Raw genomic sequence first — 24,325 nt, forward strand, 5'->3', positions numbered from 1 at the left:
GAGCACCATCGCAGCCGTAAGGAAAATGTGTCGTGACAGTAAATCAATAACCTCTTGGAGACGATTCGTTTCTGAAATATCCCTGATTAATTATGCCAGCACACGCTTGGCAACAGTACTTTGCTCCAGCATTAACCTAATGCTTTTTGCATGAAGCAGGATTATAACTGTTTCTCATAAGTCAAATTTGACATTTCAAATCGGGCTTTAAAGGTTTGGGTTATAGATTTTATAATGTCTTCATGTCAAACATAATTGTTCTTATTGCTGCTGGTAGACATTTGCCGATCAATCAGCATAACATTTATTTTATCGTAAACAAGGGTAAATGAAAACCACTTGAAATCATTGTATTTGGAGACTCAGTTGAAGAAGGTTCTTTAGGATTACAGAAATCTGCTCATACACTGTGATAGAGGAGTGTGATGAAATTATAAAGGTCACTGGGAACATATTACTGTTTCTCGCTTCAAAAAATTAATAACTCTATATATTTTGTGAATATGCAGCTTTAGTTTGGTGACTTAGTCCCATGTGAATATTGTTTGAGGCAAAGTAGCCCCCTTCTTCTGTAATAGTGAATTATAGTTTTCGTGCTTTCAAGATGAATGTATTATTTAAAACTTACTTATATATTGCATCCAGGAACTTATTTTTTAGTCCTCTTAAACTGCCGGGTTTTAAAATAATAAAACTAAGGAGAGAATAGGATTTACTTAAGAGAAAGTCTTACTATCGGTCTTTGAACAAAAGTTTACTGAGACCCTACTAAGTTTTCTGTGCCGTACAGGGAGCTGAACCTACAATGGTCAGTAAGATCTGTTCCTTCTCCTTAAAGAACTGTTCCCACTGCGCTGGGGTCTCCGTCCTTCATGTTAACTGTAGCATTATGAGCTATGTTAATATACTATATATTCACCCCAGCTTGAAAATACATTAGCCTAGAAGCTCCCACGTAACTTCCTTTAATAATAGGCCATGAGCAGAACTAGGCACAGTGGCCTCCCCTAACTGTGGAGGTGCAGAGGAACGATTCTTTAGTAAGCAGAAAATGACCCTGTCTTATGTATATACTACAGAGAAGGTCCCAAACATCCGGGGGTTGCAGTCAGAGAAAAGAGCACGAACAAAGGCATAAACACATAAGGCCTTTTGGGGGGACAGTGACAGCTGCCCGTATAGAATGGTCTGAGGTTAATCTAGAAACATAGGTTAATACAATGGTATGAGCCTTTGAAGGCAATGCTAAGAAATTTGGACTTTGTTCTGAAGATCATGAGAAGGCTTTAGAGAAGGAAACCAAATGGTCAGGATTGTGTTTTTAGAGGAATACCCTAACATTGGAGGATGCTGACATATATGGATAAGTGGATTTGTTGAACTCAAAATAATTTTTAAGAAGCACGCCAATAACATTAAAATCCTAGTTTCTTCTTTTTGAAGTTTCTTTGTTAATTTCAGAGTGCTCCTAACAGTAGGTTTTGTGTTCTATATTTGTTCCCTAAACTTGTCAATGCATCACAATCCTTGAGAGGGTTTTAGGTTGTATCAGCTGTGGAAACCCCTGATTACGTTTTCTCTCCCCTCACCTCCTACCTGTACCATATCCCCCATGGCTCTCCCTTCTGCCATTTTTCAACCCACCTCCTAGAATGCTTTTCAAAACTTCAAAACATTTTTGGGACACCTGGGTGGCTCAGTTGGCTAACTGTCTGACTTTGGCTCAGGTCATGATCTCATAGTTTGTGGGCTCGAGCGCAATGTTGGGCTCTGTGCTGACAGCTCAGAGCCTGGAGCCCGCTTTGGATTCTGTGTCTCCCTCTCTCTCTCTGCCCTTCCCCAGCTCACACTCAGTCTCTCTTTCTCAGAAATAAATAAACGTTAAAAAAAAAAAAAAAAAAAAAAAAAAACTTCAAAACCTTTTTAAGGAGAGTAGAGCAAGGAAAAGACAAAAAAGGTAGCATGAATAGCATCCCAGAAAGAGAGTGCTGTTCCATGTCAGCGGATTGGGGCTATTCTCACCTCTGCCCCTTTACCAAGCTGAGGCCCTCAGTACCCATGGGATTTACCCCCAAGCATGAACAGAAAGTCTGGCCTCATGGTCTTCTTTGTAAACCTGAACGTAGAGCCATTCATCCCGCAGCCCCTGGGATCTTACCAAGGTGAATGGGGGTTGAGAGGAGGCAGGTTCCTTCTCTCAGGCACAGCAATAAAACCAACCCTTCTCCGATACCTGTTCTTCCACTAGCAATTTCCCTATCTTCGGGTCTTCCCAGATACTCCAGAGGCAACATGGCCCCATGGTTCAAAGGGTGGCTCCGAAGCCAAACTGTCCAAGCCACCTTATGGTTGGCAACCTTGAGCAACTTTCTTTACTTGTCTCTGACTCAGTTTTTGTAAAATGATTGGCAACAATACACGCCTCAAAGGATCACTGTGAGATGTAAATGAGTTTTAGTCCATGTGAAGTACTTAGTAGGATTCCTGGCACACAGTAAATTTTAGACAGTATTATGTGGCAACATGGGAGATCTTAAGTGGGAGAGCTCACAGTATAACTTCAATTATTTCTTGCATGTACCATGCAAGCCCCTCTTACTATAGGATCTCATATAATCCTCATACAACCCTAATGAATTTGGTCTTTTCTGAGGTGAGAGACTTTAAATTTGTATGAGCCTAATTGAAATGCATTCCCAAGAACGATTTGGGGATTGAAAATCTCTGCTCTGTCCTGAGATATATTTGAAGAACCTGGAATCATGACGGACACATAGAGTGCCGTTAGTATTTGCTGAGTGAACGAACAGACATCAAGCATGGGAAACAGTGTGTCTGTCTCCATAAAAGCACGGGTTTTAGAGTCAGGTAGGTCTGAGGTCTAAGGCTGGCTGTACCATTTACTAGAGGTACATGACCTCTGACAAGTTAATCCTTCTCTTCTTCCATTTCCTCACTTATAAAATGAAGATGAAAATAGCTATTGCTTTAGAGTTGCTGTGGGAACTAAAATATGATACTGGTGGACAGTGTCCAGCATAAAACTGAGCATATGTTAGGAGCTCAGTGAATGGTAAGCTATTCTTGTGGCTGTGTATTCAGTATGTATGCACATAAATTAATAATGGGGGAAGCAACATAAAACACAGCAATCACATTTATGTGTTTACTTGTCAAATACGTATTTGCCAAAATTAAAGACTAGCTTTGTTTTTGTTCTTGTCCCTCTGTTGTCTTCAGCATCACAGTACTTTAGTGCTAAAGTGGAAGAGAAAACAAGAGTGGAAGGGGGGCCCATAGGCGAGGGGGCTGCAAAGAGGTAGAGGCTGAGGAAACCCTAGAAGGAAGTCAGGGAGAGAATAAAGTCCATTCCACAAGAAAAGGCAAGTCAGGTAGAAGGAAAGAAGGGCAGGGGAGCAAGTTGGTAGAGGGAGCAAGTTGGTTTTATGGCTGTGCCTCTCTCCAATCCACCCTCTCCCCTGCCGCCGGCTTGCTCTGTCTCCTGTTAATACCCCAGTATGTTTCTCCTACTTCTATATTAAACTCCATGGAAGGAGTTGGAGCCTCTGGAGGTATCTCTGCTTCCTACAGGACAGAGTCCATATAAAGCACTCCATGATTTGGTCTATGCCCACCTAACCTGTCCAAACTGACTTCTTCCTTCTCCTTCATGTCCTGCAGTGGTGACAGACATATCAGTGATGTGTGTTGTGCCTTTACACACTTCTTAGCTTTGTGAATGAACTTCCTCCTTGAAGCCCTAGACACACTTAACGACCCAGTTCAAGTGTCTCCTGATGCATAGAGTTTCCCCGTGTCCTGCCTGAGCAGATCGGATCACCCGGCCATTGTACCATCACAGGTCTGCATGCTTGCGTGTGTCTCATCATATTATGATCATTTGACTGCCTGAGGACAGTCACGAGAGGTGTTGTTCTCTGAGAACCACAAACACTAATTGTACAACGTTCATGGAAGAAGTGAATATAGGGCCCTTTAAAGTTGCTTTTACAGCACGGATCATCTCTGGGGTCACATTTACAAAAAGAATTCTTTTTGGTGGCCCACTGGCTGCTGGGTCCACAGTACAACTCCCTAACTGTGCCACAGACCCTTAGCCCCTGTAGATGCCTTCCTTAGGAAGATTCAGCAGGAGATATTAACTGGCCTCAAGTCATGTTAAAAATGCTTTTTAAGGGGTACCTGGGTGGCTCAGTCGGTTGAGCATCTGACTCCTGATTTTGACTCAGGTCATGGTTCCAGGGTCATGGGATCGAGCCCTGTGTTGGCCGGGTTCCACGCGGAGTATAGAGCCTGCTTAGGATTTTCTCTCTCTCTCCTTCTGCCCCTCTTCCCCACTTGCACACTCTCTCTCTCTTTCTTTCTAAAAGAAAATAATTACAATAAATAAAAAATTAAAATGCTTTATAAATGCAAAGATAATAACTCAGTAAAACAGTGCCACTGTCCCACTGTAATTATTTCTGTGATGCACCGTTTGCTCTTAATTGCAAAGATCTGCATGTCTTGGTTTAACGCGTGGCACTCTTTTGTTTATTTGGTCTAATTATTAAAACCATATCCTAATGGTTGTTAGGGCTAATGTTAGGACTGGGTGAGTCCCACATTCAGTACTGACCTCATGAAGAGTTTTGGAAGTGCCTGGAACATACTGGCACTCGATAAATACTGGTTCCATCTGAGTCTGAGTTTCTGACCCTGGGTCCCATTTCTAACCTGATTCTGAGATGCCTGTGTAGACCAGCCGGAACAGGTACCCGATACCACAGCAGAGAGGGGCCATCAAAAACACTCTGGCGGTTTCCAGAGAAATTCTGTGCCATTATTGTACAAGCATTGCCACACTAAATGCGGCGCCCGGGCCCTCGAGAGCGGGAGGCTCGGTCTGACATGTGGAGAAGTGGTCAAGACAGGCAGTTCCCTATCATTCCAAACACTGAAATATCTCTACTGTGAAGCAAGTGAGGGAGGATGGCTCATTTTGAGCTGACCCATTAGTAAAATCAGCAAAGACCGTTTCTGGCGGCAGGATAAAACTCGGCAGGTTTTCCGAGTTAAAAATTTAGGTGTTTTAGAGCCTGTATCAGCTTTGTTTCCATGGTGCCTGGGATGTCATTGCAGATCCTCCCCTCCTCCCCACCCCCACCCTCACCCTCCCACCCCCCCCAGCCCCCGCTGATTCTGGATTTACAGTCGCCCCAAGGGAAGACCCACCCAGTTCTGTGCAAGTCCCCACCCAGCTCTGCTTCTCCCTGAATTCATCAAACATTTGACTTATTTGGAGAGCCCAGAAGCTTTGCAAAGTTCGGATCAGTCAGCATTTTGTGATTTTCGCCACACTTCCCTAATGTCACCTTTTCTTGTGTTTTAGATCACATTTTGCGAATACAGTGGGCTTCACTTCAAACTTGGAAATCCCTTCTTGCTTTATGGCAGAATAAGATTTCTCTCTTTTAATAGCACCTTTTATTCTATATAAGTGGGGGGGGGGGTGGAAAGCAAGCAAACAAAATATTGAAGTTACAGAGGCGCCTTGGGTGGCTCAGTCGGTTAAGCGTCCGACTCTTGATTTCAACCTAGGTCATGATCTCACAGTTCGTGAGATCGAGCCCCGTGCGGGGCTGTGTGCAGTAACAGTGAGGAGGCTTCTTGGGATTCTCTCTCTCTCTCTCTCTCTCTCTCTCTCTCTCTCTCTCTCAATAAATAGATAAGTAATACATCTAAAAAATAATCAAGTTACAATATGGAGTGTACAACTTCCTGTATGCTAGATCAGTTTTCTAGTTGAAGATTTTTATTTATGGTATACCTATAAATTGTTAGGACACCAAAGGGACTCTCCCTTGCCCTGTCCTGCTAGGAAAGTCTGGTCATTTCTCTAGCCTGGATCGCCCCGATAATGCAGGTGTATGATGACACCCGTGCACACACATACAACCATCCTTCAACTTTTTATTTGTGGTCAAAAGTGGTCACAGGGATGTAAGAAACTCTAGATATGCTGACAAACATGAAGGCGAGAACCACCGTGAGCTCTACTCTGCATCCAATAAACCAGACACCCTGGAAGCAAGGCCCAGCAATCTCATTTCTAACAAGCTCACCAGGTGATGTGATGTACACATTACTTTGAGAACACTCCCAGAGGTCTGCTTGTGTCCTGCAGATGCACACGGGCAGACATGGGATTGCCAGCTCTCTTATTACCAGCTGAGCAGGGACTGGTCTGGTACCTCACATTCAAAGGCTGATTTTGCCCCCAAGGAGGAAACAGTTTTTGTCTGATGTTCACATGGTATGGGAGCAGTACTGTCCTATTAAAAAATATTTTGGAGATGGGCGCTTGGGTGGCTCAGTCGGTTAAGCATCTGACTTTGGCTCAGGTCATGAGCTCATGGTTCATGAGTTTGAGCCCTGCATCGGGCTCTGCGCTGACAGCTCAGAGCCTGGAGCTTGCTTCGGATTCTGTGTCTCCCTCTCTCTCTGCCCCTCCCCGGCTCGTTCTCTGTCTCTGTCTCTCTCTCAAAAATAAATAAACATTAAAAATTTTTAATTAAAAAATTATATATATATATATATATATATATATATATATATATATATGCATATTGGAGAGAAGGGGAAAGACCAGAGAAATGGCAGTTGAACATACTCTTCAGATCTTGTCTATTGTTTTTTGTATTATATTTTGTATTGTACACTCAGATGGCAATTCTAGATTCCAGAGCTCTAAAATAATCCTGAGCCGTTCCCTAATTCATTCATTCTGCTTGCCTGAATTCATGCCATCACACAGCATAGTTTACATCCTTCTATTTATCCCACAATAAAGTTTATTCTAAGACTTCCCTGGAGTTTGTAGGCTACTGATTGCCATCACAGACACTCAAAATGTCTATCCTGGTGGCACGTCCGGATACTTCTTGTGCATTGTAAGCCCATTTCCTTAATCCTGTTAAAACCCTTAGATTCCTCCATCAGTACCTCCACTTCCTACTCATCTTCTCTCCATTCTTCTGGCAAAAGAACATCTGTTCAGAAAGCAAATGAGTTAGCTCCAAAAGGGTACTGCTATGACGCATAGGTCATCTGTTCCGGTGCATCGAGAGTATAGCTCTGATGATAGATAATTGACATGGCGCAGGGACCTGGCGTTAAGCAATATTGACTCACATAGTGAAAAGGTAATTTCTTCTCAATTACCTTTCAATCCCTCTGATTTCCTCTAGAGAAGTCTCTGTTTCACACTAGTGTGTCTTTAATGCCCATCCAATGCCGAATGACTTCCCTACTGAGCACATACAGAACAGGCCTCAGAATAAGAGCCATCAACCAGACCAACCTATCTAGCCAACATGTAATAATATCAATTAATTTCCATTGTACTTGTTTTTGTAATTATCTTCTATGTATGAAAAGTGATATTCTATTCATCAGAGTTTATAAGTCTCTTAAGTTTCCCTTTAAATACATGTACCTTTTAATGTGAATTCGATAAGAAAATAATTTTTTTATTTAAAAATTTTTTTAATTTATTTTTATTTTTTAATTTTGTTGAAACCCAAGTTAGTTAGCATATAGTGTAATAATGGTTTCAGGAGTAGAATTTAGTGATTCATCACTTACATGTAACACCCAGTACTCATCCCACAAGTGCCCTCCTTAATGCCCATCACCCATTTTTTTCCTAATTTATTATTTTTAATTTTTTTAATTTAATTTATTTTTTAATTTACCTCCAAGTTAGTTGGCATATAGTGCAACAATGATTTCAGGAGTAGATTCCTTAATGCCCCTTACCCATTTAGCCCATTGCCCCTCCCACAACTCCTCCAGTAACCCTCTATTCTCCATATTTAAGAGTCTCTTATGTTTTGTCCCCTTCCTGTTTTTATATTAGTTTTGCTTCCCTGCCCTTATGTTCATCTGTTTTGTCTCTTAAAGTCCTCATACAAGTGAAGTCATATGATTTTTGTCTTTCTCTGACTGACTAATATCACTCAGCATAATACCCTCCAGTTCCATTCACATAGTTGCAAATGGCAAGCTTTCATTCTTTTTGATTGCTGAATAATATTCCATTGTGTGTGTGTGTGTGTGTGTGTGTGTGTGTGTGTGTACCACATCTTCTTTATCCATTCATCTGTTGATGGACGTTTGGGCTCTTTCCATACTTTGTCTATTGTTGATAGTGCTGCTATAAACATGGGGGTGCATGTGTCCCTTTGAAACAGCACAACCTGTATCCCGTGGATAAATGCCTAGTAGTGCAATTGCTGGGTTGTAGGGTACTTCTATTTTTAGTTTCTTGAGGAACCTCCATACTGTTTTCCGGAGTGGCTGCACCAGCTTGCATTCCCAAAGAAAATATATTTTTTTAAAAAATCAGGTTGCATGTAACAGGGCTGCATTATGATTTTTTACTGTTTTATGCCCTAGGCACTTTGCATTTCTGGGTCCTTTCCAACATTTATTTATATATACATATATGTATGTATATATACTTATTCAGATATATATACACTTACACATATAAATATATATTGTATGTTTTATATAGTGTATGTATGTGTATATATGTATTTATATATTATATATATAACATTTTATGACTGTATTAGCATAAAAATGAATATAATCTTCAACTCTAAAAGTTCATTTTTTTCTTCTGATTGTAAAAAAAATTAAAACACTTTCATGGGCCTTGGACACTGTGTCTACTATGCCTAATGCCTCGATGAGCCCTCGTATGTGATATAGCAAAGCTTAAAATTCTAGCTCATCATGACTGAAGTTTGTGGTGCACTAGTTTAATGCAACCTTCTCATTTTACCCCCCAAAATATATACATATATATACTGAGCTTCACAAATGTACAAGAACCTGCTTGAAGTCTTATAGTGTGGTAAGACACAATCAGGACCCAGGGTCCAAATGCTAGTTTCCACTTAATTACACTACATTCTTCCTTGGAGCCTCTCCTCCAAAAGCCTTTGTCTTAGCCCATCGCCTTCAGGTCATAATTAAGTCATGGGTGACAGACAACACCTGGGGGATCCTTTCTGCAGGCTGACCTTTATCTTGGGGTAAAGTTCATGGTGATAATCACCGTTCCATAAAAAGAACCCATCTGAACCCCATTTGAAAAAAACAAAAGGGATGCAAAAACCCAAGATAGATTTATACTTCCCTTTTTGGACACAATTTTCTGATCACAGTCTCAACAAAATTAGCAGCAATGGAAACTTGCGCTTGGGATAGGATAACTACTTACATAATAGAGCAGTGCTTTCCAGGATAGAGTTTATAGATTAGATCAAAGGTTGATTTCTTGTGCTGTCAACTCTTCATCTTACATAGTGCTTTAAAAAAGCAAAGAAAGAAAGAAAGAAAGAAAGAAAGAAAGAAAGAAAGAAAGAAGAAAGAAAAAGAGAAAGAAAAAGAAAGAAAGAAAAAAGAAAGAAAGAGAGAGAGAAAGAAAGAAAGAAAGAAAGAGGAAGGAAGGAAGGGAGGGAGGGAGGGAGGAAGGAAGGAGTCAAATCTCAGCAACTCAGCTGCGGGCAATTGTTCTGTTGACAATGCACTATAGAATAGTCTAATACAATTCTTAAGAGCCACCGCTGGCAACCAGACTTTATCTCTTTCTTTGTTTATCCAGTGTGTGTCTATACCTGAGAAAACTTTAAAAGGTATTTGTTTTTGAGAAATAGAAACAGATCATTCCTGAGTATACTCTTTTTTTTTTTCAGTTGTCAAATGATCCTTTATTGAAATATTTTCCTTTGTACTTCTTAAGTAGCTGGGCATTCCACTGTACCACTGTTAGTATCATCTATGATGTCATGAAAATGATGGCCATCAACACTGCATCCCACACACTGAGAAGTCCCCAGGTTCTCTTTACTGGCTCTAGAGAGCTCTCTGACTATAAAGATCGGTACTGCATCTGTCAGGCAATGTTGGCCATCTCATCAAAAGTGATACTTCCACTGTGCTTGATGGGCTTTTGCTTCTCTCTGTCTCTGGTCCCTGGGGGCCTTTGACACTGGGGGGGAGAGGCAGAAGGTACTACTTAATCTGGGTCTGTCTATTCAGAATGGTCAGTTTCACTGTCATTCTTAGACCCTTCCAGTCACCTGTTGCCTTGGGATGTCATCATCCCATCATTGCCTTTTTGGGTGACAGACCCAGGGTCCAGTCTTGGCAGCTGGGGCAGACGTGGCATCGACTTCCCGACTCATGCACTTAAGGTCTGTGACTTTGATCCCGTTGGAGTGGAGTTTCAGAGACATGGTGGAGGCAGCAGGTACCAGATCAACCCAGAGTGGGATAACCAAGAAAGTTGCACCTTGACCTCTTCTAGGCCAAGACGAAAGAGCTGCCTCCAGCCATCTTTATCATCACACCACTGAAAATTCCTGACTTTATGCCAGCTGGTTTTATTATTATTATTCAGAATGCTTATATACCACAGGAAAGAATACATTTGGCAAAATATATTCCTTATAGTGAAGACCTCTTTATTTTGAGGCTCAACTAAAAAAGAGTTCTGGCCAGTTGAATGACAACATAAGTGATCTTCAATCATGCACTCCCACAGGTTTATTGAGTCAAAGATTACATAACTATATCTTTTAAAAATATAATTCTAATTGGGGCGCCTGGGTGGCTCAGTCGGTTAAGCGGCCAACTTCAGCTCAGGTCACGATCTCACAGTCCGTGAGTTTGAGCCCCGCGTCGGGCTCTGGGCTGATGGCTCAGAGCCTGGAGCCTGCTTCCGATTCTGTGTCTCCCTCTCTCTCTGCCCCTCCCCCATTCATGCTCTGTCTCTCTCTGTCTCAAAAATAAAAAAAAAAAAAGTTAAAAAAAATTAAAAATATATATATATAATTCTAATACAGAAAATGGAGCCTAGGATTTGGAGACAGGACTGGTCTTGAACCCTTTCTCCAGCTCTGTGATCTTGGGCAAGAGAATTACCTTTTCTGAGTCTTTGTTACCTCATCTGCAAAATGAAGTTAATAATACCCATTGTGTCAAAGATTAAATTATCCCTACAAATATTTATTGAGCATCTCCTATATGTCAAGCTCTTTCCTACAAATATCGTGGTGAACAAAACATAGGATTATCATTCTTGTACAGCAAGTGGTCTTGGATGGACTTGAATATTTGAATATTTCCTTCCTAGTTCTTAAGTCATTCAAGCAGAGTGTTGCATGGAAGTGGATTAGAACTGGATTTCTTGTACCTGTAGTTCTAAAATAATTATCCCTCTGGCTGCCCCAGATTTTGGGTAACAATTGGGCTGCTAAAGGTTACTTAGAGATTCAGCAAGCCCATTTACAGATTTTTCCCATTTTTTTAGTTTATAAAACCTTACCAACCCGCAGAGCAACGTCTATATTTTCTATAAATATTTGTACTACTTTTACTTTTGTTAATATATACTGTTTAACAGTAAATATAATTTGCATTATAGACTTTTAGAGAGGGAGATATATATTCTTTAGTGCCTGAAAATTCTGAATAAGTTGTTACCCTGAGATTTGCCCCTGGCACAATTGGCACAGGCACAGCTGGCCTCAAAAAGATCTTCTGTTATTGATGATGTCATTGATGGAACGAGTAGCTCCTTTTTAGCGGTGATGATGCCATTAATGAAGTGATCTAGAAAGATCTTCACTTTTCAAAGAGATTTTCTGTCTGGCATCATCAGAGTACATCCTAACCCTTCCAGGTGTGACATCTGATAATCAGCAAGTAGGATAGGTAAAATAATGACAACCAGATAAGTAAGAATACTCAGATTAGTTACTTGAACTTATATAATATAGAAATGTGGATGATTTTATACTCAGTTTGGAACAATGGATGAAGAGGTAGAATTTAAACACTTTTTAATATTCACAAGTCAAAAATAATATATTGTCGCCATTCTATAACCCATACAGGCCATCCGAGTCAGCAATATCTTCGGTGTAAATGTTTGATTTGCAGGGATTTTTTTTTTTCTGTGTGAGATTTGACAAGACTTGGCCTTGTTATTAGCTATACATTTGAATTTTACACATGAATGCACCATTGTAAAACTAGTTTTGGTGTTTCAAATCGGTGAAACTTCAGGCCAATGTCATCTGAGGTGACTGGATTATAGTGAAAAAAAAACCAATAAAATAGATCTTTAAAATACATACTGTCTCTGTATCAACACACATGTACATTTTGCATGGTTCCCTTCATTGCTAATTATACTGTTTGAAAACAACAATAGAGAAGCAGAGAGTAAAAAAATATAAAGTTACCCAACTGTGGAATCACCCACCCGACATTCTAGGAATACTATTCTCTAATTACTAATATATTGTCAGTCAGAACAGTTATCTAGAGGAGGACACTTAAAGCAAAGAATTTCTACTATCAGTATTTCTTTTAAAATCCTGTATTTCTGTTTTCTCTATAAATATAAACAATATGTTGCTTCAAAGATGTTCACTTTGATATCACCACCATGTCTCTTCCTGCCACCTGGTTCCATTTTGCCATGATACCTATTAGATTTTGAAAATTATAACATTCAATTTCCTGCATTTTCTTTGAATATGCAAACAATACAGCAAGAGAGGAGCAAAGATTCTTTCATGGCCCTTAGGAGGTACTAAACAGAATTCAAACTTACTGGTGGTTCAGTTCTCAGTTCTGCCATCTTCTTACTCTTGAGAAACTCCCGTTTTGAAAGGCAAATCTATACCCTAACCCAATTTTACCTAAGATCTTTGTCCCTTATATACCTGGCTGTCAAATTTCAATACCAAGACAAGCTGATTTTCCTTTCTTGTTACCAAATTTCATCCACATCTTGGCCCACTAAACTGAGCATCCGAGTGGCCACTGCATCCAAACAACAAATGGGAAGGTCCTACCAAGCTTCTTTGGAGTCTGACTTCAAACATCATATCTAAATACATGTACTGCTGTTACAAACCAGTACATCCTTTCTGGAAGCTAATTTGGCTTCGTTTCCTAACCTGCTGCTGGTACACACATAATTTGGCATTATGTATCAACAGTCCTAAAATCTTCATAGACTTTAACCATAAGAAAATAATTTAACATTCAGACATTCAAAGAATTCTACAAAAGATATTCATCATGACATTTTTCATAAATGAAAAATTGAAGATCTTATACTACTTAATGTCCAAGAACAGGAATGAGTCAAATAAATTTTAGTATATCCACAAAATGGAGTTTTAAGCAGCTATGGTCAAGGTTGATATTCTAGGAGGATTTCTAAAGTGGCATATCAAAAATTCTCATGCTACAGTCCAAAACAAGATTGTGTGCACAGTACAATGTTAACTATGTATAAATAATATGAACAAGGAGAGGGCAAAAAAGGACATCTACCAAAATACTAAAGTAGTTATTTTTATTCCTTTCTTATGTTCTAATACATCCTTCAATATTATTGAAATTTCCTATAACAATCATAATAAAATAAAATTTTAAAAATTCAAACACAGGAGAAAAATGCCAATGGAGTGATCAATGCACCACTTGCTTTCCCATCCCTCCTACCTCTTAGGTGAGCCATACCCAGCTGCTGTCTGCTGTGGTGCTTTTGCTAGGAATCTGCACTATCCATTCTCCTACTAGAGACAAAACAACTATTGAGGGGCGCTAAGAATCTGTGTCACCTGTTCTCTGTTCTTTTTCAGCACACAACAGTTTTGCCCTTTATATTAATTGAGATGAGGACATCACACCATGCGTATCCCAGCAGGAACAGCGGACTCGCCGCCATATGTACCTTCTCTGTTGGCTATATATTATGGTAAGGACAGTGCCTGCTGGGCTTTCGTATTGTATTAGATTTTGCACTGCTAAATTTGGGCACATATTTCATTATGGATATAATCACTAACAGATTCACACTGCGTGCCTCATTTGGTCCAGGACCTGGGCTTTGTCTCATTTCCCCAGATGCTTATATTTTTAGAAAGTATATGCCAAACCTCACACAACAGGAATTTGTTGAACAATCCCATGTAAGCAATGGTTCTTCCAAGGCTACATTTTTCAACTCTTTTTCAAACTAAATGTTTTTCTTGGACAGCGATTTTATTGCTTAAGGGCTTTTTGCTTGGGATTTTTTTTGTTGTTGCTGTTGTTGGTGAGCAAATGCAAATGAGAACAGAAGAAATGGCCTCTTTAGAGGAGTGACCTTAAACTTCAGAGGAAACGAGGGAAAATGGACATTTTCCTGAGTCAGTTTAGAACCTGTCTTGCAATTAGTGATTATAGCATGCATTGAAGGGTTTTGTTTTTTCAAATTGGGATAAATAAATCACAAGAAATCTCCACTTGGCCTCTGGGGCACGAATAGGTCCCAAGTGGGTGGTGCCACATTAATCTGATAACAGTACAGTTGCCTGTTAAGTTTACTTCACATTAATTTCAGTTCTTATCATGTTTTAATGTTTCAAAATTATTCCTTTTAAGACAGAGAATTTCTCACTTCTCTTTAGAATTCCAAGTCCTCTTTGATATATTAGTGTACACAGAAGAGGTCCCTCCTGCCAGCATTTCTGCCTCTTGGGACTCTCTTCCTGAGTTCTGGGTCACCATCCTTTCCTTTAAGACTGAAGGACTGAACAAGTTCTCCCAAACACCCCAGAACTGTACTTAATCCCTCCAGAATCCCTGAGCGCTTTGGGAGGCCCAGGCAACCATGGAGCGTTTTGCTCCAGCCAACTCAGAAATACAAAATAAAGGTCAGTACAGTGCTTCACATACTTTGCGTGAATGACCACATAACGCCCCAGATCTGACCAGAAGGGGAATTTGTTTCTAGGAAGTCCTACCTGGTGGTTGGATCTAAGGGAACATCCAGACAATAGACCTCAGGACAAACATGCAATAACATTCACTCCATCTGCCATTTCATTGACTAGTCAAAGATTGGGGAATGTTTGTTTTCCTAGTCACTTCCTAGATCTTTTGTTTCCACCCAAAGTGTTAAGTATTGATTTTCTCTGATAGAAAAGGTCCAGATGATCAGGGCTCACAAGTGAAGTGTGACTGAAATTATGTCTTAAAACTAAATATATTTACTTTATATGTATTAACTTGATATTTAAATGACTCTTATCTTTCAGAAGAGTCGTGTAGGGGAGCATGAATTATTCTAAGGATACGTTCATTTAAAAATCAAAATCATTAAGAATCAAAAACCCCCTTAGCCTTCCCAAATATAATCTCATTACGGTGTACTCATATATGGTTACCTCTGGGAAGGGAAGATTTTTATTCTGAGATCTCTGAATGTATTTCTGTGAATTCATTTGTATGCAATTAAATTACCTGAATCTGGGAGCGCCTGGGTGGCTCAGTCGGTTGAGTGTCCAACTTTGGTTCAGGTCATGATCTCACAGTTTGCAGGTTCCAGCCCAACATCGGGCTCTGTGCTCACAGCTCAGAGCCTGGAGCCTACTTCAGGTTCTATGTCTCCCTCTCTCTCTGCCCCTCCCCCACTCATGCTCTGTCTCTCAAAAATGAATAAATGTTAAAAAAGTTTCTTTTTAATTATCTGAATCTTACAGAGCCCCAGAAGTTTCGGGAAATATATACTTTCCAATGGCTTTTCTTCCACTGTGGGTACATTCAGTGCACGTTTCAAAGAGACACATGGGAAATACCACGTACCCTTCATTATAGACCCCCAAGATCCCTCATTAAAATGAAGCATTACTCACGCTCTTCATGCCAAGTGACGCTTGCCAGCTCTGTGTACTCCCTACGTAAACCAGTACTTGTTTGGACATGTATTTGCATTAACCAGCAAATTCCCTCAGATATGTTCTGAGAGAGCTTTCAAAGTAGACTTTTTCCTTTGGTCTTCTGCCCTCGGTATTCAGAGCTATGCCAAGTGCTAAACAATGCCCCTAACATCATGTCATAGGATATAAATCCAAGGATTTTCATTGTTATCAAAAAGGTACTGGCTTTTGCTTCCTACCAGACTATCCCACAAGCCGCCATACCAGTGACACAATAGTAGAAGGTTTGGGATACAAAATCTTTTGATAGCATACCAGGATTGTGACTGTACATTCCAGAACCTCGTGCCAAAATGGAAGAAAGCATTCCTCTTATCATGTGCTAATTATAAAACACATAGATCTCCCCTGCAGTCGTCTGCACGGTAGAGCTGAACCTGGACCTCTGCGGCTGCTGGCCAGGCTGTCTGTGCTTTGCTCTGATTCTCGCTTGCTGTCCATTCTCACACGTCTCCCTCCCCCATGTGAACCTGTTCTATTCCTAGATTTGGATAGCCAAAGTAGAGAAAGCAAGGGATATGGGAGCTTTCACTCAGAGACTGGAGCCTACTGAGCTGCCACCCTGAGTGGCTCCATTTCCCAGCCTCCCTCAGTCCTCCTAAGCTGAGCATCAGAAGTCATCCTGGACTCCTTCCCTGTCTTCTTCTGCCCCCACCATACTTCTCTCCACTTACCCAGGTGCCTAGGACACAAGCATCTCCCTATACACTTATGGTGGTCTGTTAACTCCTTCTCTGCACACCTCCTCTCCATCATCATCCTCCCACACATTGGGTGATTTCCCCTAAAAAAAATGAGATGACCCATATTAGCTTATGCAGAATACAACACAGAAGTCTTCTTGGTTTCTAATGCAACAGTAATTGTCAGGAAGTGTAATGACTACCATTCTTTTGACTTTTCAAATATTATGTTATTTAGTCCCTCAAATAACCTTTTGAGATAGGTATTCTCTGACCTATTACACAGATAAGGAAACTAATCTTAGTTTAGAGATTATATGAGCTTAGAAAGTTATGATTTGCCCAAGGAAAAGCCACTTATTCTTATTGTTGCCAGAGCTGGAGTGTGGCTGCAGTCTGTACAGTTCACCATGCTCTCCACTGCCTTCTTCTGGATGAAGAGTGCGTCTGTGGGTGAACAGATTAAGTGCATGTTACAGTTTTGGTTTTGTCTCGAAGCAATATATCGGAAGCAGCATGTCTAATAGTTAAGGCCACTTCCTAGGTTAGAATTCTGAGCCCTTCACTTTATTTCTGAGCTCTAACTTACCCAGATATAAAATAGGGTTAAGGACCTCATGTGGCAGTTGTGAGGACTGAGTTACATGTAGAAGCCATGGAACAATGCCTGGTACACAGTAAAAAATTTCTATATTTTCTATTATTGTTAGTAATAGTAGTAGTAGTGGTGTTAATATTAGTATTTCTATATTTGCTATTCTGAGAACAGTAAATAGTAGCAGAGCACATAGTGTTTTCTTATCAAGGGTTTGAGACTTTTAGTTACAATGCTATAAGCCCTTTCTTTTCCTTTTACTCTTTCTCGCTCACTCATACACTCTTCACTTTAAAAAACCAAAATAGCCCTAAAGTATACGAAAATATCTTTTTTTTTTTTTTTTCTTTTTAAGTTTAGAAGGACTATAAGGAAATCTTAACAGGGGACTGAGTAAAACAGAGAGCTTTAAGATCATGGAATATTGACTGTGGTCACCCTCTAGTTAACAAATTCTGTAAGAGAAGACATCCTTACTCCACCTGATGCAGGACTCCTGGCACCAGTCTTTTCCTGGGCTGTGGCCCCACACTACCTCACATCTTTGTCTCTATGGAGTACTGGTGCTGCTCACTGCTGTGCTTTAAAATCTGAAGGACATAGGAAGAGGAAACTACCCAAAATCTAGGAAATGTATATCCCAACGTTTCAGCAATGGGTCTTCTTTGGCCTGAGAAGGCTTCTTCCAGCCCCTGTCCATTCCCCTCTCCCATCGTGGTTCTCATTCAGTAGAGTCCACATGAGATCTCAGCGCCCATGCATAACACATGTTAACACTAAATTCAAGGCATAGTCAGGAGCAAGGAGGCATCACAGAAGGAGAGAAAATAAGTCCCAGGAGTTTCTTCTTATGGGTAAACTTTTCTTATCACTACAGTGAACTTATTTAAAGCAGAACAAAGATTTCTGTTGTCTCTGGGCTCTACTGGTTTTTGATAAATTTCATATTCCAAATCTCATTACCCCAGATGGGTCCATTGTGCAGTTCTCAAAACAGAAAATAAAACAAAGTAAAATCTTTCTTTTATGATATAATCTTAAGCTGCCCTAAATCAGAGTTCTATCTCCACCAAACTGATTATCCCTCAGCTATGCAACTGCAGATTATTTTTTGTTTTCTTATTGAAACTTTTCTTTATTTCCTCAAGTAAGTGCTGGAGACATATGTTTTTTACTTTTTATTGTTTGTTTGTTTATTTAGAGAGGGAGTGAGAGCACAAGCAGGGGAGAGGGACAGAGGAAGAAAGAGAGAGCATCTTAAGCAGGCTCCACACTTGGCATAGAATCCAATGCAGGACTCAATCCCATGATCCTGGGATCATGACCTGAGCCAAAATCAAGAGTTGAATGCTCAACTGACACAGCCCCCCCCCCCCCCAGGTACCACAACAAGCATTGCTTTTTAAAACAGAGGGAAAAAATACTAAAAATAAGAGTGTACTCAAATTGGAGGGGCGTCTGGGTGTCTCAGTTAAGCGTCTGACTTTGGCTCAGGTCATGATCTTGGGTTTTGTGGGTTCAGGCCCCACGTCGGGCTCTGTGATGACAGCTCAGAGCCTGGAGCCTGCTTGGGATTCTGTGTCTCCCTCTCTCTCTGCCCCTCCCCCACTAGTGTTCTGTCTCTCTCCCTCTTTCTCAAAAATAAACATTAAAAATTTTTTTAAATAAGAGTCTTAAAAATAATTTTTAGCCATGAATGAGTGAAATATTATGGTTCGTGAGTTTAAGCCCCACCCTAGGCTACGCTCTGACAGTGCAGAGCCTGCTTGGCATTTTCTCTCTCTCTCTCTCTCTCTCTCTGTCCCTCCCCCCCTCATTCTCTCTCTCATTCTCTCTCTCTCTCAAAATAAATAAATAAACTTTAAAAGATAATTTCTACAAAAATAGTTAAAAATTTTTAATTTAATTTAAAAAATTTTAAAGTGAAATTTTAGACCCCTACTAAAGTGAAATTTAAAGTCCCCCTACTTAATTGGATGCTTCTTCACCAATTAAGCCAATCTGGCCAACATGTAGTTGTTCTCTAACTAGCAGATGACGTTTTCCTCTGTTCAACTGGAACCTTTCGCTCCATCATAACTGCATATCCTGATGACTTTTACACCTGTCATAGTGTGTGGAAGTTTTCCTGATTTCCTGGCAGTAGAGTATGAGGAGTAAGAAAGAGTAAGGTGCTGAAAAAATAAGGCAGCAAGTACTTGGCATTCTGAAGAGATGTGCCTTTCTTGGATCTTATGCTCTCATAAGCCCAAGCACTCTGTTCCCTTACGCATCACCAAAGCCAACCACATTCTTTGCAGTGCTCATCTTCCCCACCTTCCTTCCTCAACCTGGCTTGGGAGAAGGAGGGTGTCTTTACAGCCTCAAGTTTGGGGTCTAGAGGAGCCGTTGGGGAAAGAAGTGCCTCCCCACATTCACCAAAGCCAAGTGTAAGAGGTTCTAAGAGAATCCCTGGTAAATACCAGGTGTGAGACAGGAATCTCACTTGGAAAGCAGACTTGTTAACTTTCCTTTGTCTCCTGCCTGAGCAAGGAAGAGCATTGGAGGGATATGGCAGGGTGGAGGGAGAGACAGCTCTATAGCTGTCTCTGTATAGCATATGACCTCATAGGTCATATCATTGCATGTGGCAAAGATGGGTGAGTTTCTTGTGGATCTGGTTTGACACTGAGAGAGGGCACTGGGCCCACCCAAGAAGGCCAGACCCTGGACAAGGGTTTCCAAGCAGCAAGAAACTGGAATATACTACCATGAATAGAAGCCAGTCCATCCCCCACATACAGGACTTGTGCAGTGGAGAAGCCCTTACAAACATGCATGAGTACCCCATGCAAAAGTGAGTATCTGACCATCAGCCTCACAGCATTTATGAGTAGGAAGTTGGGATTACCAGAGGGAAAAGGGAAACCACTTGCACAGCCATGAGCAGTGAAGTCAGCAGATGTTCATCCTCCTCCCACTTCCCCTCCAGATCCCCAGCTAACAAAGAAGCATCCCAGAACCAGGCTATGCCCTCCCATTCTACTTCAGGGTACTGGGGGAGGAGGCAGAGCCCCTTCTGCAAAAATGCAGAGCCCCTTCCCACTTATGGCTCTGGCAATAATCCTGGTGTGTCAATGCAGGCAAAAGGCCAGTGTGTTGGAGCAACGTGAGGGAAGAGTCACTGGAGACCCCTGGATTGGAGGGAGGATTATGTAGGCCTCATAAGCCATGTAATGTAAGGACCGTGTCCTTAATTTAGACGGAAATTAAGAGTTACTGGAAGCTTTTGAACAGAAAACTGACATGATCTGAGACGCTTTTTAAAAATGTTTTTATGTTCATTCATTTTTGAAAGACAGAGAGAGACAGAGCACAAGCAGGGGTGGGGCGGAGAGAGCGGGGGACAGAGAATTCGAAGCAGGCTCCAGGCTCTGAGCTGTCAGCACAGAGCCCGATGCGGGGCTCGAACTCACGAACCGCAAGATCATGACCTAAGCCGAAGTTGGATGCTCAACCAACTGAGCCACCCAGATGCCCTGATCTGAGACATTTTTAAAGGATCACTTTGGCTACTATGTTAAGAATGGACTGGGGGCAAGGATAGAGCAGAAGAACGATTATGAGGCTGTAGAAGTAATCCCCTCTAGTAGGCGATGGCATGGCTTGGACCAAGTTAGTAGAAATGGCAGTGGGAGAACTAGAGGATTCTGGATATATTCTGAAGATAGAGCCAGTAGGATTTCCTACTTAATTTAGACCAAATCTAAATTAAATTCTAGGCTCAGCCCTTCAATACTTTTTTAACTTGATGTGATGTGCAGAATAATGGCCCCAGAAATGTCCACATCCTAATCTCCAGAATTTGTGAATATACCACCTCAACGTGAAAAAAAAAAAGGACTTTGCAGATGTGATGACATTAAAGACCTTGAGGTGGGGAGATTATCCCAGTGGGCCCAAATCTGGTTTTCCTGCTGTGCTTAGAGAGGGGCAAGACTGTGGGAAAACGGTCAGATGGATATTACAGGAAAAAGACCCAAATAATCTTACCAGCTTTGAAGATAGAGGAAAGGGACCAGGATCCAAAGAATGTGGGCCACCTCTAGCAGCTAGAAGTCAAGGCAATGGATCCAGAAAGGGACACAGCCCTGTTGGCATCTTGATTATGGCCTTGTGAGACCTGTGTTAGACTGCTAACCTACAGAATTGTAAGATAAACATGTGTTGCTTTCGTTACAAAGTTTGTAGTAATGTGTTATAGCAGCAGTAGAAAACTCATATACCTGGGCAAATCGCTTAGTCTCTATGGGCCTCAGTTTCCCCATCTGAAAAAAAAGAGGGTGATGATACGTAGGCAGGATTGCTCTGAGAGTCAGAAAAATGCCTGCCATATAATTGGCCCTTAGTACAGTAGCCATTGTTGCTGTTCTATTTATTTATTTATTTTTTTTTTATATATGAAATTTATTGTCAAATTGGTTTCCATACAACACCCAGTGCTCATCCCAAAAGGTGCCCTCCTCAGTACCCATCACCCACCCTCTCCTCCCTCCCACCCCCCATCAACCCTTAGTTTGTTCTCAGTTCTCAACAGTCTCTTATGCTTTGGCTCTCTCCCACTCTAACCTCTTTTTTTTTTTTTTTTGTTCCCCTCCCCCATGGGTTTCTCTTAAGTTTCTCAGGATCCACATAAGAGTGAAACCATATGGTATCTGTCTTTCTCTGTATGGCTTATTTCACTTAGCATCACACTCTCCAGTTCCATCCACGTTGCTACAAAAGGCCATATTTCATTTTTTCTCATTGCCACGTAGTATTCCATTGTGTATATAAACCACAATTTCTTTATCCATTCATCAGTTGATGGACATTTAGGCTCTTTCCATAATTTGGCTATTGTTGAGAGTGCTGCTATGAACATTGGGGTACAAGTGCCCCTATGCATCAGTACTCCTGTGTCCCTTGGATAAATTCCTAGCAGTGCTATTGCTGGGTCATAGGGTAGGTCTATTTTTAATTTTCTGAGGAACCTCCACACTGCTTTCCAGAGCGGCTGCACCAATTTGCATTCCCACCAACAGTGCAAGAGGGTTCCCGTTTCTCCACATCCTCTCCAGCATCTATAGTCTCCTGATTTGTTCATTTTGGCCACTCTGACTGGCGTGAGGTGATATCTGAGTGTGGTTTTGATTTGTATTTCCCTGATAAGGAGCGACGCTGAACATCTTTTCATGTGCCTGTTGGCCATCCAGATGTCTTCTTTAGAGAAGTGTCTATTCATGTTTTCTGCCCATTTCTTCACTGGGTTATTTGCTTTTCGGGTGTGGAGTTTGGTGAGCTCTTTATAGATTTTGGATACTAGCCCTTTGTCCGATATGTCATTTGCAAATATCTTTTCCCATTCCGTTGGTTGCCTTTTAGTTTTGTTGGTTGTTTCCTTTGCTGTGCAGAAGCTTTTTATCTTCATAAGGTCCCAGCAATTCACTTTTGCTTTTAATTCCCTTGCCTTTGGGGATGTGTCGAGTAAGAGATTGCTACGGCTGAGGTCAGAGAGGTCTTTTCCTGCTTTCTCCTCTAAGGTTTTGATGGTTTCCTGTCTCACATTCAGGTCCTTTATCCATTTTGAGTTTATTTTTGTGAATGGTGTGAGAAAGTGGTCTAGTTTCAACCTTCTGCATGTTGCTGTCCAGTTCTCCCAGCACCATTTGTTAAAGAGACTGTCTTTTTTCCATTGGATGTTCTTTCCTGCTTTGTCAAAGATGAGTTGGCCATACGTTTGTGGGTCTAGTTCTGGGGTTTCTATTCTATTCCATTGGTCTATGTGTCTGTTTTTGTGCCATTGCTGTTCTATTTATACACTAAGAATACTCAGGGTAGGTGATGGGCATTGAAGAAGGCATCTTTTGGGATGAGCACTGGGTGTTGTATGGAAACTAATTTGACAATAAATTTCATATAATAAAAAAAAAAAGACTACTGGGACCTAAAATAGCCTAAACCCGGCCCCTTTCTGTATGTTTCTTCCCTCATTAACCTGTGGTGCCCATTCTGGGAGCTGGAAGTCCAGCTCCTTAAAGTCAAACCGTCTTTTGTTCAGTTTCCCTCTTCCCTTGCTTTGGGCAAATCACTTACCCTCTCTTAGCCTCCTTTTACCACCTTTAAAATGGGAGTAATGCCCGCACCACAGAATTGCTATGGGGATCAACAAGTACATGGGACCCTCGGGAAATGATCACATCGTTCCTTCCTCCCACCACAAAAATCCAGAATGGCTGAGGAGTGTATGGGAAAATCCTATTTCTTTCTCTCTCTCTTCCCCACCACCCTTTATTGTCATTGTATCCTCTGGTCTTCTTATGGAGTCTGGTCCTGCTTCATGGGTTTTGTGTCCCCTTACAACCTATTAAGAATGCTAAAGGGCTTTCTGAACATTTCTTATGGTTCGTACCATAAGTTGTTTCCCAAGCTCTGCTTTTCCCCTGAGAGCGGAGAATGTCATTGCTTTCCCATTATTCTGGTCTGCTTGTTTTTACAAACACGTTGTTGAGAGGAGTTTTTCTCTCGTCTTCTAAGGAGAAGTCTATCTGGACAATGGAGGCCTTGCCAACTGAGAGTAGGGCTTGCACTCGGCCCCTCAGAGTGCTCCTTGGGTGTTGAGTGAATCAGTTTCTTAGATCTGCATCTGGACAGAAGAGGCTTGTGTGTATAATTCATCTCGGTTCCCAGTATTTATTATTCTGAGTTTCGTCTTCTCCTACCCCCAACAGCTGGTTCTCAGACTTGCTGGGAGCACATAAAGAACTTGAATTCCCCATATGCTGTTAACCATGCCCCCTGCCCAAAAATCATTTTCTATGTGATTATGACCCTACCCACACTTCCCAGCACTGCAGCTATACCAACACAACTGTTTCTTTTCCCTGTAGTTTTCTGGAATCACCAGTTTGATGCCTCTTGTGTCCTCGATATTACTTCGCAGTTTTACTTTGCATTTCTTCTACCAGCTCTACCCCCCTCCCTCTACCCCACCTCACATTCCCCAGTCCTCTCTCAGAAAATGGCCCAACCTTGCATTTCACAGAGACTGAATGCAAGAAAGGCATTTCTTCCCTCAGACTTCCTTACTGTACTCACTCTCTTCTTGCCTCCTGTGACAATAGGGGAAGAATTTCTACAACTTCCAACAGGTGACCATCCCTCTG

General features: G+C 41.2%; 1 protein-coding gene and 1 long non-coding RNA gene across 27 annotated transcripts in view; one reads left to right on the forward strand and one right to left on the reverse strand.

Annotated features, from left to right (window-relative positions):
- AIG1 (androgen induced 1) overlaps nucleotides 1–24,325 on the forward strand; it is a 245,402-nt gene that overhangs the window by 185,197 nt on the left and 35,880 nt on the right. For 7 of the 12 annotated variants that reach the window (XM_086708031.1, XM_086708034.1, XM_086708024.1 and 4 more), the window contains one exon: nucleotides 13,743–13,858. The exons of the other annotated variants lie outside the window; for them this stretch is intronic. In XM_086708031.1, coding sequence (XP_086564157.1) covers nucleotides 13,743–13,858 — 116 coding nt within the window. The remainder of the gene's footprint in view (nucleotides 1–13,742; nucleotides 13,859–24,325) is intronic. 12 annotated transcript variants of the gene reach the window in all.
- The window catches only part of LOC147581259 (uncharacterized), a 169,760-nt gene that overhangs the window by 57,253 nt on the left and 88,182 nt on the right, over nucleotides 1–24,325 (reverse strand). Inside the window, exon 4 of one of the 15 annotated variants that reach the window (XR_015251603.1) lies at nucleotides 11,840–16,993. The exons of 13 other annotated variants lie outside the window; for them this stretch is intronic. This is a non-coding gene — a long non-coding RNA (uncharacterized LOC147581259). One more of the 15 variants, XR_015251601.1, reaches the window with a different exon arrangement.

The sequence above is a fragment of the Puma concolor genome, chromosome B2 (genome assembly GCF_028749965.1).
Source record: "Puma concolor isolate L17-30 chromosome B2, mPumCon1.1.hap2, whole genome shotgun sequence".
In the NCBI taxonomy this organism is placed as follows: domain Eukaryota; kingdom Metazoa; phylum Chordata; class Mammalia; order Carnivora; family Felidae; genus Puma; species Puma concolor.